This window comes from Scyliorhinus canicula, chromosome 9 (assembly GCF_902713615.1).
Source record: "Scyliorhinus canicula chromosome 9, sScyCan1.1, whole genome shotgun sequence".
In the NCBI taxonomy this organism is placed as follows: domain Eukaryota; kingdom Metazoa; phylum Chordata; class Chondrichthyes; order Carcharhiniformes; family Scyliorhinidae; genus Scyliorhinus; species Scyliorhinus canicula.
The window spans coordinates 197830689-197850985 of NC_052154.1; the positions used below are offsets into that span (position 1 = coordinate 197830689).

General features: G+C 44.8%; 1 protein-coding gene across 1 annotated transcript in view; it reads left to right on the top strand.

Annotated features, from left to right (window-relative positions):
- The window catches only part of LOC119971996 (transmembrane protein 263-like), a 317266-nt gene that overhangs the window by 16684 nt on the left and 280285 nt on the right, over positions 1-20297 (top strand). Inside the window, exon 2 of the mRNA XM_038808424.1 lies at positions 15388-15496. Coding sequence (XP_038664352.1) covers positions 15388-15496 — 109 coding nt within the window. The remainder of the gene's footprint in view (positions 1-15387; positions 15497-20297) is intronic.

Consider the following 20297-nt stretch of genomic DNA (forward strand, 5'->3'; position numbering starts at 1 on the left):
GAGCAGTCACCTTGTTGGGAGTTTTCTACAGGCCCCCCAATAGCAGCAGATATGTGGAGGAACAGATTGGGAAACAGATTTTGGAAAGGTGCAAAAGTCACAGGTTAGTAGTCATGGGTGACTTCAACTTCCCAAACATTGAGTGGAAACTCTTTCGATCAAATAGTTTGGATGGGGTAGTGTTTGTGCAGTGTGTCCAGGAAGCTTTTTGATGGAAACATCAATACACGAGACATGTGCTTTAAGATATGAACAGTGATTTTAATCTACTTACTTCAGAGCCAGCCTGTTACCTGTTGAACTCTCGATGAACTGCAGGCTGGCCCTGGACAAGGGTATTTATACCGTAGTCCAGGGGGAGGAGTCGTGGACGGAGCCAAGGGTGGAGCCCTGTACAAACTCCTGAGCATTCCCAGAGCTACTCCCCCTAGTGGTCGGATAACGCTACTGCGCTTACAACGGTATTGGTAAATACAGTGTGAATTACTAAGTTACATTCACCACATTTTTCTAACACGGTATGTAGATTGTCCAACCAGAGGGGAGGCCAGATTGGATTTGGTACTTGGTAATGAACCAGGGCAGGTGATAGATTTGTTAGTGGGGGAGCATTTTGGAAGTAGTGACCACAATTATGTGGCTTTCACTTTAGTAATGGAGAGGGATAGGTGCGTGCAACAGGGCAAGGTTTACAATTGGGGGAATGGTAAATACAATGCTGTCAGACAGGAATTGAAGTGCATAAGTTGGGAACATAGGCTGTCAGGGAAGGACACAAGTGAAGTGTGGAACTTGTTCAAGGAACAGGTACTGCGTGTCTTTGATATGTATGTCCCTGTCGGGCAGGGAAGAGATGGTCGAGTGAGGGAACCATGGTTGACGAGAGGTTGAAGTTCTTGTTAAGAGGAAGAAGGAGACTAAGGCTGAGGAAACAAGGTTCAGACAGGGCGCTGGAGGGATACAAGATAGCCAGGAGGGAACTGAAGAAAGGCATTAGGAGAGCTAAGAGAGGGCATGAAACATTTTTGGCGGGTAGGATCAAGGAAAACCCCAAGGCCTTTTACACATATGTGAGAAATATGAGAATGACTAGAGCGAGGGTAGGTCCGATCTAGGACAGTAGCGGGAGATTGTGTATTGAGTCTGAAGAGATAGGAGAGGTCTTGAACGAGTACTTCAGTATTTACAAATGAGAGGGGCCATATTGTTGGAGAGGACAGTGTGAAACAGATTGGTAAGCTCGAGGAGATACTTGTTAGGCAGGAAGATGTGTTGGGTGTTTTGAAAAACTTGAGGACAGACAAGTCCCCCGGGCCTGACGGGATATATCCAAGGATTCTATGAGAAGCAAGAAATTAAATTGCAGAGCAGTTGGCAATGATCTTTTCGTCCTCACTGTCAACAGGGGTGCTACCAGGGGATTGGAGAGTGTCGAATGTCGTGCCCCTGTTCAGAAAAGGGAATAGGGATAACCCTGGGAATTACAGGCCAGTTAGTCTTACTTCGGTGGTAGGCAAAGTAATGGAAAGGGTACTGAGGGATAGGATTTCTGAGCATCTGTAAAGGCACTGCTTGATTAGGGATAGTCAGCACGGTTTTGTGAGGGGGGTAGGTCTTGCCTTACAAGTCTTATTGACTTCTTTGAGGAGGTGACCAAGCATGTGGATGAAGGTAAAGCAGTGGATGTAGTGTACATGGATTTTAGTAAGGTATTTGATAAGGTTCCCCATGGTAGGCTTATGCAGAAAGTAAGGAGGCATGGGATAGTGGGAAATTTGGCCAGTTGGATAACGAACTGGCTAACCGATAGAAGTCAGAGAGTGGTGGTGGATGGCAAATATTCAGCCTGGAGCCCAGTTACCAGTGGCATACCGCAGGGATGAGTTCTGGGTCCTCTGCTGTTTGTGATTTTCATTAATGACTTGGATGAGGGAGTTGAAAGGCGGGTCAGTAAATTTGCAGATGATACAAAGATTGGTGGAGTTGTGGATAGTGAGGAGGGCTGTTGTCTGCTGCAAAGAGACATAGATAGGATGCAGAGCTGGGCTGAGAAGTGGCGAATGGAGTTTAACCCTGACAAGTGTGAGGTTGTCGATTTTGGAAGGACAAATATGAATGCGGAATACAGGGTTAATGGTAGGGTTCTTGGAAATGTGGAGGAGTAGAGAGATCTTGGGGTCTATGTTCATAGATCTTTGAAAGTTGCCACTCAAGTGGATAGAGCTGTGAAAAAGGCCTATGGTGTGCTAAAATTCATTAGCAGAGGGATTGAATTTAAGAGCCGTTGGGTGATGATGCAGCTGTACAAAACCTTGGTCAGGCCACATTTGGAGTATTGTGTGCAGTTCTGGTCACCTCATTTTAGGAAGGATGTGGAAGCGTTGGAAAGGGTGCAAAGGTGATTTACCAGGATCTTGCCTGGAATGGAGAGTAGGTCTTACGAGGAAAGGTTGAGGGTGCTAGGCCGTTTCTCATTAGAACGGAGAAGGATGAGGGGCGAATTGATAGAGGTTTATAAGATGATCAGGGGAATAGATAGAGTAGACAGTCAGAGACTTTTCCCCCGGGTGGAACAAACCATTACAAGGAGACATAAATTTCAGATGAATGGTGGAAGATATAGGGGGGATGTCAGAGGTAGGTTCTTTACCCAGAGAGTAGTGGGGGCATGGAATGCACTGCCTGTGCAAGTAGTTGAGTCGGAAACATTAAGGACCTTCAAGCGGCTATTGGATAGGTACATGGATTATGGTAGAATAATGGAGTGTAGATTAATTTGTTCTTAAGGGCAGCACGGTAGCATTGTGGGTAGCACAATTGCTTCACAGCTCCAGGGTCTCGGGTTCGATTCCGGCTTGGGTCACTGTCTGTGTGGAGTCTGCACATCCCGTGTGTGCGTGGGTTTCCTCCGGGTACTCCGGTTTCCTCCCACAGTCCAAAGATGTGCAGGTTGGGTGGATTGGCCATGATTAATTGCCCTTAGTGTCCAGAATTCTATGATAATCTATGATTAACCTCGGACAAAAGTTCAGCACAGCATCGTGGGCCGAAGGGCCTGTTCTGTGCTGTATTTCTCTATACTTTCTAAGATAGCAGAGGATTTATGCAGCAGGAACAAATAATTATGGGTTGTGGCACCTGGATTAAAAAATAAGGATCAAAGATGAATAACGCCAGAGCTCATGGAAACATATCTGTTCCCGCATTCTCATCACGTAATCCCCCCTCCCCCGATAGAGATTTTAATGGTTGATTTGTAGCTGAATAAGTTTTCGAATGTAAAGCAGCAACCTGATGTTGTGCAGTAATGAGTAAACTTTGTTACCTGGGCAAGTGCGCAGTTGATTTACACCTACGTGCCCTGGAGTCACAAAACAAGTGAATTATCCAATAATTTGTATAAAAATACCTGAAATCTTTGGTCCCTGGCTGCCCAATAATTACTGCCGCCAGGTTTGTAAATTTAAACACAATTACTTCAAAACAATATAGATGGATTGGTGGAGTGGGCGTTAAAGTGGCAGATGGAATTTAACATTTGGGGAGGTCAAGCAGTTGTAGGGAGTACACAATAAATGGGAATACACTAAGAGGGGTAGATGAAGTGAGAGATCTTGATGTACAGGTACACAGGTCCCTAAAGGCAGCAGTTTAAGTAGACAAGATTGTTAAAAAGCATATGGCAAGCTCTCCTTCATTGACAGGTATAGAATATAAAAGTAAGGATATAATGTTAGAATTGTATAAAACACAGGTGAGGCCGCAACTGGAGTATTATGTGCCGTTTTGGTCACATTACAGGAAGGACATAATTGCTCTGGAATTATGAGTGCAGAGGAAGTTTAATAATCTTTATTGTCACAAGTAGGCCTACATTAACACTGCAATGAAGTTGCTGTGAAAAGCCCCGAGTCGCCACATTCTGGTGGCTGTTCGGGTACACAGAGGGAGAGTTCAGAATGTCCAAATTACCTAATAGCACAGCACGTCTTTGGGGACTTGTGGGAGGAAACCGGAGCACCCTGAGGAAACCCACACAGACACGGAGAACGTGCAGACTCCGCACAGACAGTGACCCAAACCGGGAATCGAACCTGGGACATTGGTGCTGTGAAGTAACAGTGTTAACCGCTGTGTTACTGTGCCGCCCATGTGTTGATTACTGCCCATTACAGGAATGTTACCAGGGCTAGAAAAGTGTGGTTATAACGAGAGATTGGATAGGTTGGGTTATTTTACTTGTAGCAGTGAAGGCTGAGTGGTGACTTGATTGAGGTGTACAAAATTATGAGGGGAAGAGAGAGGGTGGACAGGATAAAAATGTTTCTCTTGGAGGAGAATTCTAGAACAAGGGGACATAGATTCAAGATAAGAGGCAGAAGGTGTAAAGGATTCGCGAGGAAGAACTTTTGCGCAGAGGGTAGTGAGAGTCCGGAATTCACTGCCTGAGATGGTGGTGGAGGCAGAGACCCTAAACTCTTTTAAAAGACACCTGGATCTGCACCTTCAGTGCTGTAAGCTACAGGGCAATGGATCGGGTGCAGGAAGGTGGGATGAGAAAGTGCACCTGGGTGTCCTCGGGCTAGCATGGCCAAATGGCCTCCTGTGCTGTAATTTCTCTACGATATTGTTGATTTATAAGTAGAACAAACATGTAAACAGTTGGTTAAATGTCCTTTAACTGCCCTACCCTGTACCTATATAACACGAGAGAGAAAAACAGAGGGGAGGAAAAGGGTGAAAATATAATGAAGATTAAGGTCAAAAGAGAAAAGTAATTGCTTCAGCTGATGAGTTCTTCAGTGCACCCTCTTCCCAGTATGAGTGTGGTTTAAAGTCTCTGGTCTACAGCATGTAATGATATTCTGTGCAGCTCAGCGGTCTACATACACAGATACACAGTTACATAGAAGATGCAGGAGGAGGCCTCTTGGCCCTTCGAGCCTGCACCGCTATTTATCACGAGCATGGCTGATCATCCAACTCAATAGCCTAATCCTGCTTTCTCCCCAAAGCCTTTGATCCCATTTGCCCCAAGTGCTATATCTAGCCGCCTCCTCAATATATTCAATGTTTTAGCATCAGCTACTTCCTGTGGTGATGAATTCCACAGGCTCACCACTCTTGTGTGTGAAGAAATGTCTCCTTATATCTGTCCGAAATGGTTTACCCATGATCCTCAGGCTGTGACCCCTGGTTCTGGACACACCCATCATTGGTAACATCTACCCTGTCTAGTCCTGTTAGAATTTGATAAGTCTCTATGGGATTCCCCCTCATTCTTCTGAACTCCAGCAAGAACAATCCTAACCTAGTCAATCTCTCCTCATATGACAGTCCCGCCATCTCTGGAATCAGTCTGGAAAACCTTTGTTGCACTCCCTCGCGAGCAAGAACATCCTTCCTCAGAGAAGGAGACCAAAAGTGCACACAATATTCTAGGTGTAGTTTCACCAAACCCATGTATAATTGCAGCAACACATCCCTGCTTCTATACTCAGACAACTTTCCCTGAAGAACCCTTTGACCCCACAACAGCTTGTTCTCAGAGAGTGTTATCTGTTTCTGGTCTCTGCTTGCACATCAATCTCTTTTTTTGGAGACAGGGCGGATTATCAGTTGCTGGATTCTGCTTGCTCAGCCGGTTCTGCAGAGAGGTATCAGATTCTGGGCTCTGTTTCACACCCCTTTGTTTGGAGTGAGAGAGAGATCGGGAGATCTGTTAATCAGATCTTTGAGAGAGGGAGTTAGAGCTCCTCCATCCAGGCTTCAGAATCAAAAGTGAAACTAGAAACCCAGCCTTGTCTCTGGAAAAACCCTCAGTGTGATCAGGACCAATCACCACTGGTTACCGGGCAAAGCACAGCACTTCAAGCCAGTTCATAGGCCGCCATTCAAGTCAGTCAAAGCGAGTCATCACTGGTGTTAGTCTAAATCAGCACAGCCTTCTAGAATCTGCTTGTCTGAATTGAAGGCACCATGGATTCCTTGAAGTTCCTAAGGCTAGTACTGAGAACATTTCAGCTATTGCTCAGCACTTCTCCCTCTCTGCCCGCATCCCCAAATCCGAGAGCTGTATCTTTTATCTTCAAAATTTTAAAAAAACATTCCCAAGAAAGAACAAGACCGATAATATTCAAGTACAGATTTTCAAACATAAAGGCATCATATTGAAGTAAATATAGTCTGATAGTAATTACAGAGACCTGACTGCAGGAGGATGAGGGTTGAGTCCTGAATATTGAGAAGTACGTGACATTCAAGAAAACTAGGACGTTGGGAAAGGTGGAGGGGTAGCATTATTCAAGAATGGTATTAGTACAGGAGATCAGGATATGGAATCAATTTGGGTGAGATGAGGCTTAGTAGGGAGAAGGAGTCACTAGTGGGAGTAATCTGCATGCAGCCTAACAGTAAAATGTACACGAAATATTGGGTGCTTGTGATAAAGAGACGGCAATAATCACAGGTAACTTTAATCTACATCTCAACTGGAAAAATCAAATTGGTAGTAGTAGCCTAAATGAGTTAAATTTGAATGCTTTTGACATAGTTTCTTAGAACAACATATTCTGGAACCAACCAGAGAACAGGTTGTTTTAGAATTAGTATTTGTGTAATGTGACCGGATTAATTAATGACCTCAGAGTAAAGGCACCCTTAGATAGCAGAGACCACAATGTGAAGAGATTTTACATCCAGTTTGAAAGGGAGAAGAGTAGGTCTAAGACTAGTATTTTAAACTTAAATAGTGGCAACTATGTAGGCATGAAAGCTGAGCTTGAAGTGAACTGGGATACTAGGCTAGAAGATAAGATGCAGTGCCAGACATTTAAGGGGATATTTCTGAACACTCAGGATAAGTATATTCCTATCGTAAAAAACATTCTAAATGGAGAAACCAGCATCCAGAGCTTACTAAAGAAGTTAAGGAAAGTATCAAACTTAAGGAAAAACTTAGAACTGTGCAAAGATGAGTGACAGGTCAGATGATTGGTCAGAATTTAAAGAATTGCAGAGAATGACAAAGCTAATTATGGGAAAGAAAAGAGACTAATCTAGCGGGGAATATAAAAATGGAGAGCAAGTGTTTCTACATGTATTTAACCAGGAAAAGGATAAGTAGAATTAGTGTTGGTCTTCTGGAAAGTGTGAATGGGGAGTTAAAAGTAAATAATATAAAGAACAAAGAAAATTACAGCACAGTAACAGGCCCTTCGGCCCTCCTAGCCTGCGCCGATCCAGATCCTTTATCTAAACCTGTTGCCTATTTTCCAAGGATCGACTTCCCTCTGTTCCGCACCCGTTCAATATATCTGTCTAGGTGCATCTTAAATGATGCTATCGTGCCCGCCTCTACCACCTCCGCTGGCAAAGCGTTCCAGGCACCCACCACACTGCGTTAAAAACTTTCCACGCATATCTCCCTTAAACTTTCCCCCTCTCACCTTGAAATCGTGACCCTTTGTAACTGACACTCCCACTCTTGGGAAAAGCTTGTTGCTACCCACCCTGTCTGTACCTCATAATTTTGTAGACCTCAATCAGGTCCCCCCTCAACCTGCGTCTTTCCAAAGGAAACAATCCTAATCTACTCAACCTTTCTTCAGGGCTAGCACCCTCCATACCAGGTAACATCCTGGTGAACCTCCTCTGCACCCTCTCTAAAGCATCCACATCCTTCTGGTAATGTGGTGACCAGAACTGCACGGAGTATTCCAAATGTGGCCTCACCAAAGTCCTATACAACTGTAACATGACCTGCCGACTCTTGTACTCAATACCCGTCCGATGAAGGCAAGCATGCTGTACATCAATTTTCCCCAGGACTCTTCCATTGGCCGTATAGTCCGCTCTTGAATTAGATCTTCCAAAATGCATCACCTCGCATTTGCCTGGATTGAACTCTATATGCCATTTCTCTGCCCAACTCTCCAATCTATCTATATTTTGACAGTCCCCCTCGCTATCTGAAAATCCACCAATCTTAGTATCTTCAGCAAACTTGCTAATCAGACCACCTATACCTTAGTCCAGATCATTTATGTATATCACAAACAACAGTGGTCCCAGCACGGATCCTGTGGAACACCGCTAGTCACCTTTCTCCATTTTGAGACACTCCCTTCCACCACTACTCTCTGTCTCCTGTTGCCCAGCCAGTTCTTTATCCATCTAGCTAGTACATCCTGAACCCCATGTGACTTCATTTTTTCCATCAACCTGCCATGGGAATCTTTATCAAACGCCTTACTGAAGTCCATGTAAATGACATCTACAACCCTTCCCTCATCAATTAACTTTGTCACTTCCTCAAAGAATTTTATTAGGTTTGTAAGACATGACCTTCCCTGCACAAAACCATGCTTCCTATCACTGATAAGTCTATTTTCTTCCAGATGTGAATAGATCCTATCCCTCAGTATCTTCTCCAACAGTTTGCCTACCACTGACGTCAAGCTCACAGGTCTATAATTCCCCAGCTATTTTGTCCCTCGCTTCCCTCAGAAACCTAGGATAGATCCCATCCGGTCCTGGGGACTTGTCCACCTTAATGCCTTTAAGAATACCCAAAACTTCCCCCTTCCTTCGGCCGACTTGACCTAGAGTATTTAAACATCCATCCCCAGCCTCAACATCCGTCATGTCCCTCTCCTTGATGAATACCGATGCAAAGAACTCATTAAGAATCTCACCCATTTCCTCTGACTCAACGCATAAATTCCCTCTTTTGACTTTGAGTGGGCCAATCCTTTCTCTAGTTACCCTCTTGTTCCTTATACACGAATAAAAGGCTTTGGGATTTTCCTTAACCCTGTTAGCCAAAGATATTTCATGACCCCTTTAAGCCCTCTTTATTGCGCGTTTGAGATTTGTCCTACTTTCCCGATATTCCTCCAAAGCTGGAAATGGCAGATAAAATATGAGGAAATGGCAGATGAAATGAACAAATACTTTGCTCCTGTCTTCAATATAGAGGATATAAGATAGATTCCAGTAATAGCTGTAAATCAGGCGATGGAAAGGAGAGGGGGACCTGGTGAATTCCAATCACAGGGGAAGCTGTACTGAGCAAACTGATGGAGCTGTGGCTGACAAATGTCAAGGACCAGGTGGATTTCATCCTTGGATCTTAAAAGATGTGGCTGGTTTAGCTCAGTGGGCTAGACAACTGGTTTGTGATGCAGACCAAGGCCATCAGCGTGGGTTCAATTCCCGTACCAGCTGAGAATTCTGAATACTCCCTCTGTGTCCTTGAATAGGTGCTGGAATATGGTGACTATGGGCTTTTCACAGTAACTTCACTGCAGTGTTAATGTAAACCTACTTGTGACAATAAAGGTTATTTAAATTATTTAAATTTAATGAAATCAAGGTACATTGCTGTTAAATTTCCAAAATTTGTTAAATTCTGACGAGATTCCATCAGACTGGAAAAGTAGCAAGTATAACTCTTTATTGAAGAAGGGAGGGAGGGAGGCAGGAAATTGTACTCCATATATGTAAAGACCCTTACTGTCAATTTCCTTTTTCCTCATTATTTTTGCTGTTATTATTTTGATCCATGAATACTTCATTGACAAGTCGAGCAGGGGAAGTGAGGAACTCCACAAAGTTACAAAAGAGAACACTGCTAATTTCCGGACAGCAGAACTCAAACTTTTCTGCACCTGAGACATCGGTGGGACTCCGTTCGGTTGGTTGGCTGGTGGCCAATGAATTGGTTGAAAGGCTGTATTCTACCTGGTAACAGGTGGTGATAGGATCCTGCCTGAATGGGATGACTTTTTTCAGAGAACCAAGGAAGGGCATTTGGAGTCCTGGACACTCGGAGGAAAGGACCTGCTCTCTCTCTTTTGTTTTTCTCCAGAAAATCTGTATAGCTGCTGTAAATCTGAAACTGCACCTGAATGAATCTACAGTGAAAACCATTACAGTCTAGAGGCAGAAACCTCAAACTGAAGCCTTGACTGAAGAAAGGCCTGCTTGAAACAATCATCTGAAACAAAGACTTTTTATTTTCATTATTATTTTTACACTCCTCTTTTCCGCTCTGTCTGTTTGTCTGTCTTGTGTGTGTAAGGGGGGGGGGGGAGGATATTAGGAATTAGATAAGTTAACCTGTTGTATTTGTTGCATATTTAATTGAGATTAGTAAAATTAATTATCTTTATTAAATTTACAAACCTGAAGACTTTGGGTGTTTTTCGAAGAATTATTTATTACTTTCAATTGTGTTGCGACTTCGGGTCAAGTGGGGTTGGAATTGACAACGCACTAGCCCAGGGGATCGTAGCAGTTAGCTTGACATCTGTCATGCGCAAAGTGTGAAAGTCAGTTATTAACAAGGTTATAGCTGGGGAGTTAGAGAAGCTCAAGTTAATTGGAAAGAATCAGCATGGTTTCATGAAAAGGCAATAGTGTTTAATTAATTGAGTTCTTTGAAGGAGCAACATGTCCTGTGAATAGAGGGGAACCTGGACATGTACTGTGCTCTGATTTCCAGAAAGCATTTGATAAGGTGCCCCATCAAAGGCTGTTGCAAAATCTAAAAGCTCATGATGCAGGGTGTGTAACATCAGCATGGACTGATTGGCTGACCGGCTGAAAGAGTGTGCACGAGTGGCTCTTTGTCTGATTGGCAGGATGTGACGAGTTGATCATACACTGGTCACTGCTGGGGCGTCAACCTTTCACAATTTGCATCAATGAGGGGAGCAAATGCATGGTAGCTAAGTTTGCAGACGACACAATTATAGTATGTTATGAAGAAGCCCGAGTTTGCAGATAGGTTGAGTGAGTGGACAATAATCTGGCAGACAAAATATAATGTGGGAAAATGTGAAGTTGTTCATTTTGGCTGGAATAATAAAAAACAAGAAGAACACTACTTAAATGGAGAGCAACTGTAGGTATCCGAGGAGGAGATGGAGGATACAGTTCCATTTCCTGAATTCTGTACCGATGAGGACCTTGAGCAGTTTGATATAGAAAGTGAGGAGATCATGGAGTCTTTGACAAGCTTAAAAATAGACACGTTCCTGGGCCCGGATAAATTACATCCCAGGCTGCTGTGGGAAATTACAGGGGCTCTGGCGCAAGTTTTTAATTCCTCGCTGGTCACAGGGGAATTGCCAGAGGACTGGAGGTGGTGGAGATAAACAAGGGAATTACAGACCAGTGAGCCTCACGTCAGTGGTAGGGAAGCTATTGGAGAAAGTTCTGAAGGAGAGAATTGATTTCCATCTGGAATGGCATGGGTTAATTAGGGATAGTTAATACAGCTTTGTCAGGGGTGGCGCAGTGGTTAGCACTGCTGCCTCATGGCGCAGAGGACCCGGGTTCGAACCTGGCCCCGGACCACTGACCATTCTCCCCGTGTCTGTCTGGGTCTCACCTCCCCAACTCAAAAAGACGTGCAGGGTAGTTGGATTAGTTATGTTAAATTGCCCCTTAATTGGAAAAAAATAATTGGCTACACTAAATTAAAAAAAGGCATAATCAGAGGGAAGTCGTGCCTCACAAATTTGATAGAATTTTTTGATAAAGTGACCGAGTGTGTGGATGAAAGAAGCACAATTGATGTAATTTATATGGATTTTAGCAAAGCCTTTGGCAAGGTCCTGCCCGTAATGGGAGACTTATCGAGCCGGTTGAAGCGCATGGAGTTCGAGGGAAGGTCTCAAGATGGATTTGCAACTGGTTTAGTAACAGGACACAGAGCGTGGTGGTAGAAGCTGGAGGCTGGTGGCCAGCGGCATATCACAGGGATCAGTACTGGGCCCCTTATTGTTTGTGAGAGATATAAATGGATTTGGATTTATTGTCATGTGTACCAAAGTACAATGAAATGTATTCTGCGTATATTCCAGACAGATCGTTCCATACATGAAAAAACATAGAACATACATAATTACACCATGTAAATACATAGACACAGGCATCGGGTGAAGCATATGGAGTGTAGTATTACTCAGTGGGGAAGATGTGCGGAGCAATCAGGTCAGTCCATAAGAGTCATTCAGGAGTCTGGTAACAGAGTGAAGAAACTGTTTTTGAATCTGCTATTGTGTATTCTCGGACATTTGTATCTCCTGCCCAATGGAAGACGTTGGAAGAGAGAATAACCCGGGTGATAGGGGTCTTTGTTATGCTTCCCGCTTTCCCAAGGCAATGGGAGGTGTAGTCAGAGTCGATGGATGGGAGGCCGTTTTGCTGGACGGTATTCACCACTCCGTTGTGATATAGATATAAATATGTAGATGTAAATTATATAGAGAACGTGGGCAGAATGATAATCTTTATTGTCACAAGTAGGCTTACATTAACACTGCAATGAAGTTACTGTGAAAAGCCCCTGAGGAAGTTTGAAGATGACACCAAGATTGGTAGGGTTGTTAACTGTAAAGGAGAGGGTCACAGGTGACACAAAGATACAGATTGGTTGGTCAGATGGGCAGAGCAAGGATAGGTCATGCCTCACAAACCTTATTGAGTTTTTTGAGAAGGTGACCAAACAGGTGGATGAGGGTAAAGTGGTTGATGTGGTGTATATGGATTTCAGTAAGGCGTTTAATAAGGTTCCCCACGGTAGGCTATTGCAGAAAATAAGGAAGTATGGAATTGAAGGTGATTTAGCGGTTTGGATCAGTAATTGGCTAGCTGAAAGAATACAGAGGGTGGTGGTTGATGGCAAATGTTCATCCTGGAGTTCAGTTACTAGTGGCGTACCGCTAGGATCTGTTTTGGGGCCACTGCTGTTTGTCATTTTTATAAATGACCTGGAAGAGGGTGTAGAAGGATGGGTTAGTAAATTTGCAGATGACACGAAGGTCGGTGGAGTTGTGGATAGTGCTGAAGGATGTTATAGGATACAGAGGGACATAGATAAGCTGCAGAGCTGGGCTGAGAGGCGGCAGATGGAGCTTAATGCGGAAAAGTGTGAGGTGGTTCACTTTGGAAGGAGTAACAGGAATGCAGAGTACTGGGCTAATGGCAAGATTCTTGGTAGTGTAGATGAACAGAGAGATCTCTGCATCCAGGTACATAAATCCCTGAAAGTTGCCACCCAGGTTAATAGGGCTGTTAAAAAGGCATATTGTGTGCTAGCCTTTATCAGTAGGGGGATTGAGTTTTGGAGCCACAAGGTCATGCTGCAGCTGTACATAACTCTGGTGCGGCCGCTCCTGGAGTACTGCGTGCAGTTCTGGTCACCACATTATAGGAAGGATGTGGAAGCTTTGGAAAGGGTTCAGAGGAGATTTACTAGGATGTTGCCTGGTATGGAGGGAAGGTCTTACGAGGAAAGGCTCAGGGACTTGAGGTTGTTTTCGTTAAGAGAGGAATAAGGCTGAGAGGTGACTTAATAGAGACATACAAGATAGTCAGAGGGTTAGATCGGGTGGACAGTGAGAGTCTCTTTCCTTGGATGGTGATGACCAACACGAGGGGACATAGCTTTAAATTGAGGGGTGATAGATATAGGACAGATGTCAGAGGCAGTTTCTTTACTCAGAGAGTAGTAGGGGTGTGGAACGCTCTGCCTGCAACAGTAGTAGACTCGCCAAATTTAAGGGCATTTAAGTGGTCACTGGATAGACATATGGATGAAAATGGAATAGTGTAGGTCAGATAGGCTTCAGATGGTTTCACAGGTCGGTGCAACATCGAGGGCCGAAGGGCCCATACTGCGCTGTAATGTTCTATGTTCTAGCAGCGGCAGATGGTATTTAACCCTGATCAATAAGTGCAAGCTGATGCACTTTGGAAGAAGAAACTGAATAGGGAGCATGTAATGAAAGACAGGGCCCTGGGAAGCTCAGAGGAACTGATGGATCTTGGGGTAGTTATCCCTATTTTAACTAGCCCTCACCCACTACACGCACATGCACACGCACGCACACACACACACAGAAGACAGAAAAACACAGAGGTGGAAAGGGTAAAAATTGTAAGTAAAAGGAGAAAGCGTCTTTGATTCAGATAGTTTTCAGCACATCTTCCTTCACAGCAAGCTGGGAGGTTAAAGTCTCTGTTTGCAGCCTGGAATGGTCGACTTTGTAGATGCCTTCATTCAGGTCCCTGTAGTTTAGAAATGCAATACTCCCAGCTCCTCTGGAGAGGGGAAATGGATCCTGGGTCTTTGGTTTCAGATATAAGGCACTCTAGCTTTTTGGAGAGGGTTGTCAGTAAAGCACTCGCAGCAGCTTTTCTGGAGAAAGTTAGAGTCTTAACTCTGTGCTGCCAGAATCAAAACTGAAATTCCCAAAGACTCTGAAAAGCAGATCTATTGGCGCGATCTACTGGCCACGTTGCACTCGAGCGAGAGAGCAACGTGACCTGGGTGGCAGGGCCAAGGCATGCCATGCCTATGAAAGCAGGCTAGAGGGTGGTTATGAAGGGTGGGGGGCTGCAGGACAGGTATGTCGAGGCCTCTGGGAGGTTGGGGTTTTGATGCATGGGGGTCCTGGAGGGAGGGGCTGGAAGGGGGTGTGTTAGGCCCTGAAGAGGCAGGGCCCCCAGGGACCCTATACCAGGGTGGCCTCACTTGGGCTGAGGTGGGTGGAGCGGCTGTGTGGGGTAATGCCCATGGGTGTGGGGGACCCACAAGCTCACTTTTTGATGATCGGGGCACCCGTTCAAAACGGCGCCCTGATCTCTTGAGTTCAGCTCCACAGAGCTAAAAAGTGTGGTCTAAACCAGTGAGAAACTTCCCAGGGCCCAGAAAAGTCACCAAGTGTCGTTTGATAGCGGTGTGGATCTCTCCGGTAGAGCTGGCGGGAAACTCCCTGCAAAATCTGCCACAATTAGAAATTTTTCTATTAAATTCCACCCTACCTGTTATCAGGCAAAATACGGTCTTTTAGGCTAATTCATTCAATCAATGAAACCGAGTCTCAGCCCAATTCTCTCACTGGTGCTGACACGTCTGCAACTCCAGTTTAAACCAGCATAGACTAGCAAAGTGTTCTTCCCTGTAACGTCTGGATTCTCTAAAGATACAGCCTGCTTGTCTTAAAGAGACTTGTTCATCAATCATGCATGGATCAAAAATGTAACCGCAAAAATAAAAAGAAGGGGCAATAAGGGAATAAACAGGAAAGATCCTTACAGAACACCCAATCACTTCTCTTGATTAGAATGTGAATTCTGAGATGTTTCAGCTTAAATAACAATACCGTTCACTCAACTCTGTCCCCACCCCAATCTTTTCTATATCCATTGAAGAATTTTTACAAGAGAGATTCAGATTTGGAATGCTTGGAAATCTTTGGGCATTTAATGATTGTGGGATATTAGGGACAGGTACTTTTGTAGTTTCATTCAAGCTGACCCTTTTGTAAGTATTAATGATATATAATCTTATTTTTCTTTTATTTCAAACAGGGGCCAGAAAGACAAGCTCACATAACTGAAAGTGTGGCAGATCTGACAGCTGTGAAAGAAAGCACTTATGAAGATGTGCCACCTTATCTTAAAGAGGAGCCCCCAGAAGGTACTCTTAACTATTGGCTTGGAGAAATGTTGTATAAAATATATCACTACACTGCAGCAACTATTACTGAGGAATGCTGGTCCATATTATAGCTCAATGAGGCCAACCTGCGGCCCGGGGGCCAAATGAGTTTTGAATGTGGCCAGCAAGACCATTTTGTTGACCGTTGCCCATGTTCAGGGTTGCCACATTCTGCTGATTTCCGTCCGCATAGTTTCTTTCCTATCGGTGTGACTGAACTGATTCGCATGTAAAGAAGGACAAGTGAGGTGGGTGCTGATTACTCACAACACTGACTGTGAGAGCCGTGTACTCCCTTTGCGTCCCAAGTATAGATATTTATTTTGTGTTTACCATTTGAAGTTGATGGTTCTATTAATATATAAATGATCATTATCTATAACTCATTGTGAAATATTTGGCGTGTATTAAATATATTTAATTCTATTCATGGGGTCAGAGTTAGTGAACAAGCCGATTCCAATCTTGCAGCCCACTGAGATGAAGGAGGGCCACTCATGCCACCCACTCAATAGCCTAGATTGTCCAATCCCCCTTTTCTTTGGAGATGAATTCATGCGACAAGACCATCATGGATTAATAGCTTGCAGCAGTAACTAAGAAGTTGCATGTTAGGGTTAGGGTTGAATCTGGGTGCATTCTGTATCTTGGTTGTAATGAAAGGAAATAGCAGTGTGTTTCTGACTTTGAACAAAGAAAAATTGAACATTTGGAAGCTAATGCTTTTTTGAGTTTTATATTAAGGTGTGTTTTGTAGCGAAGAAGATGTAACACTCAGAACTCTGGGGAACTATTTTTTTGCAAGGTTAGAACTGCTTTGTTTCCCATTGTGTTATGATTTGATGATCTAGACATGCAGGAACATGGAACTAAAAGAAGTTTGGTCACCATTAAAATCAAACTCTGCTATTTAAGATATGATGTTTTGGTTCTCCAGACTGTAGGACATACTTAATTAAGGTCCGGTGTGCAAAAATATTGTTGCTATCCAAATATGGTTTGATTACTTTGCAAGGAGAAACCACTCCTCATTAGTGGCTTTGGTATTGCATGCAAAGTGACATTTTATTGCATTTGAAAAAAATTGTGGAAATCCTGGAATTTAGTTGGGAAAACTCTTCTCCCTAGCGAAGGCATCTGTTGTTTTCCTGTGGAATGTTGATCGATGCATTTTGAATTTTCTTTTCCTCTCAGTTGAATTTCTCAGAGTAACTGGGGTTTATCTTGCTGAATGATGCCACCACTTTGTATGCTGCAGTATACTGTCATACACGAAAATCGTGTACTGAAATTCCGTGAATCGTTATAAATCTCCATGTTAAGATTACCAATGCTTAGTTAAAACCCGTAAAATTAATTAAATATTTGTGTACTTTCTGTATTTGAGAATAAGGCCTTAATGGACTGCAGTATTCTTTCTCCTCTGCTAAGATTATTAATTTACCTCTTTTGTAGTTATATCCAAGTCATAGTTTTATAGTATTCTGCTTTCTGAAGACTCGGGGATCATCGGGCTTGTGTCAGATCCAGTGAACAAAGTGCTGTAAAATGGTTTGTCTGATTCTCTGGCATGTTATGGTACACATGATGCAGAAAGATGTACTCCATTTTTAGGAGTGAGTGGTCTTTAACATAAAAGCACAAAAAAATATACACAAAATCTAAAAATAAATCATGCAATGGTTTACATGTGATTTCCGTATAATCTCAGAATAGCAAAAATTTCAGTTGTATTTGTTTCTATCAGTTTTATTCAAATTCTGTAATAATGCCTCATGTTTAATTGGAAGTTTTTAATAGTTTGATAAATTGTAATTGTCACACTGGTTTTAATGGACATAAGGGGTGGGATTCTCTGACCCCCCGCTGGGCCGGAAAATTGCCGAGGGGCGGAGGGGGGGGGGATCTGGCCCCGGGGGGTGCCTGCACGGTGGCGTGGCCTGCGATAGGGGCCCACTGATCCGCGGGCGGGCCTGTGCTGTGGGGGCACTCTCCCTCCACAACGGCCGCTGTCAACCTCCGCCATGGCCGGTGCGGAGAAGAACCCCCCTGCGCATTCTCTGGGATGACGGCAGCACATGCTGGCGCTCCCACGCATGCGGCAATTTGCGCCAGCCGGCGGAGGCCCTTCGGCGCCGGTTGGCATGGCGCCAAGCCCTTACGCGCTGGCTGGTGCGGCGCCAAACACTGCGGCGCTGGCCTAGCCCCTGAACGTGTGGAGGATTCCGCACCTTAGGGGCGGCCCGACGACGGAGTGGTCCGCCCCACCCCTTGGCGCCGGAGTGGTCCGCCCCACCGGTTCGTGGAGAACCCGCCCACGGTCAGGAGCTGTTCAAGCTTATTTTAGTCAAGATACGAACATTTGTTGAACTGTATCATTTGTTTTATGCTGCACAATTTAACATTTATGTTTCTGCTTATTTGCTGGCTCCAGGTTTTCTGTTGTACAATTGTGTAAAACTTTAAAAAGGCTTCTCCAGTGCTTTGTCAGTGGGCATCATGAATATAATTGTTATCAAATAAGCAAGGTGCATTTATTTAGAGAATTGATTTAGATCTAATTTATTAGGCTTCAGCTGTGCATGTGCTAGACTAATGAGCATAAAAATATGTCTTCAGCTGGGAAAAAAACAATATTATCCTGGTTGAACAGGATGCAGAGCCAGTCACGGACAATACTTCTATGTAACCTGACTGTAAATATGGGTGTGCTATATGTAAATATTTCATGATTTGTGTACCAATCATTTTCTTTTGGGCTCAATTTTTAACACACTTTTTCCAGAGCTGAGGTACAGGTGACCTGTTCAAAGGTAACTGGAGGCAGTCACACGGTGATTTGGGTGTAGCGATTGTGACCACTCTGTACTCCAGACAATTCTCCCCAATCTGACATTGAAGGTGTGCAAACTTTAAAACTTGCATCTTGCAAGTGGGTGAGGTAGGTTGTTTGATTTCTATTACACGTCCCTAATTGAGGCCCACTTGGGTGAGTAGTTACAGTTTTCGTGAAATTGCATTAAAATTATGATCAACATAACTTAATCATCCACCGTGTGTGTTGAACGCATTAATATATTGGAACAACCCAGTTTGTTTGAAAATGAGTAGAAGCGAGCAGAACCAAGGCTGGATGATTCTGAATTCTTCTTGAATTTGGATAGGAGGAATGTAAATGATGAAAAAGATTCCATGTTGAAAATTCTCAAGTGTTCTCCTTTAACACAGATTTAATAATACTGTTTGACCTTGGGCCAAGATTCCCCCTTCTCTATTGCATTGTTCCATTCTTCTATATTTTGTTCATTACAAAGAGCTTTTACTTCCATCTGAATAACATTGTCTCCCTCCACCTTGCCTCAGTCTACATTAACACTGCAATGAAATTACTGTGAAAATCCCCTAGTCTCTACATTCCGGCACCTGTTCGGGTACACAGAGGGAGAATTCAGAATGTCCAATTCACCTAACAAGCACGTCTTTTGGGACTTGTGGGTGGAAACCGGAGGAAACCCATGCAGACACTGGGAGAATGTGCAGACTCTGCACAGACAACGACCCAAGCTGGGAATCGAGCCTGGGGCCCTGGCGCTGTGAAGCAACAGTGCGAACCACTGCTGGTTTGGCAAATCCACCTAACCTGCATTGCTTTGGACTATGGAGGAAACTGGAGGAAACCATGTAGACACGGGGAGAAAGTGTATACTCCACCCGAGGCTGGAATTGAACACGGGTCCTGACGCTGTGAGGCAGCAGTGCTAATGACTGTCTCACCGCCCACATGTTAACATTTCATATTCATTGTATATGTTTTACAGCAGGAAATATATGGACTGGAGACTACGTCCGTATTGCTGAAAAGCATCTCTCCCACAACGTCCTGTTTTCTCAACTCTCAAATGGCTAGCATTCAAGAGGAGGACCAAAAAAATGCTTCAAAGGCTCGAGCTCTCCTTGGAGCTTGGCAGCATTGACGGGGAGCTTGCTGGCAGCAGTTCAAAATGATAACTTGTCCATCAAACTACATCATGCTTTGTGTCCACTTACCGTAATGATGATGCAGAGAAGCAGTAGAGAAGGACACAAAAGGAAGCAAATCAGCACCCTGTATCCTACTGCCTCATGGGGCACCCTGTCCCTTATGTTTGAAGATCTGTGGCTCACCAGTTAGTCAGAGGAAGACCCATGGCAGAAAGTCGTGACCATGAATAGATACCAAGCTTGAATTGGTGACGGGGGCGGGACAGGCGAGAGTGACGGCGGAGGGAGAGGCGAGAGTGACGGCGGAGGGACAGGCGGGAGTGACAGCGGCGGGGCAGGCGGGAGTGGCGTGACAGGCGGGAGTGACAGCGGAGAGACAGGCGAGAGTGACAGCGGAGAGACAGGCGAGAGTGACAGCAGAGGGACAGGCAAGAGTGACGGCGGAGGGACAGGCGGGAGAGACAGGCGAGAGTGACAGCGGAGAGACAGGCGAGAGTGACAGCGGACAGACAGGCGAGAGTGACAGCAGAGGGACAGGCGAGAGTGACGGCGGAGGGACAGGCGAGAGTGACGGCGGAGGGTCAGGCGAGAGTGACGGCGGAGGGGCAGGCGGGAGTGACGGCGGCGGGGCAGGCGGGAGTGACGGCGGCGGGGCAGGCGACAGTGACGGCGGCGGGGCAGGCGGGAGTGACGGCGGCGGGGCAGGCGGGAGTGACGGCGGCGGGGCAGGCGGGAGTGACGGCGGCGGGGCAGGCGGGAGTGACGGCGGCGGGGCAGGCGGGAGTGACGGCGGCGGGGC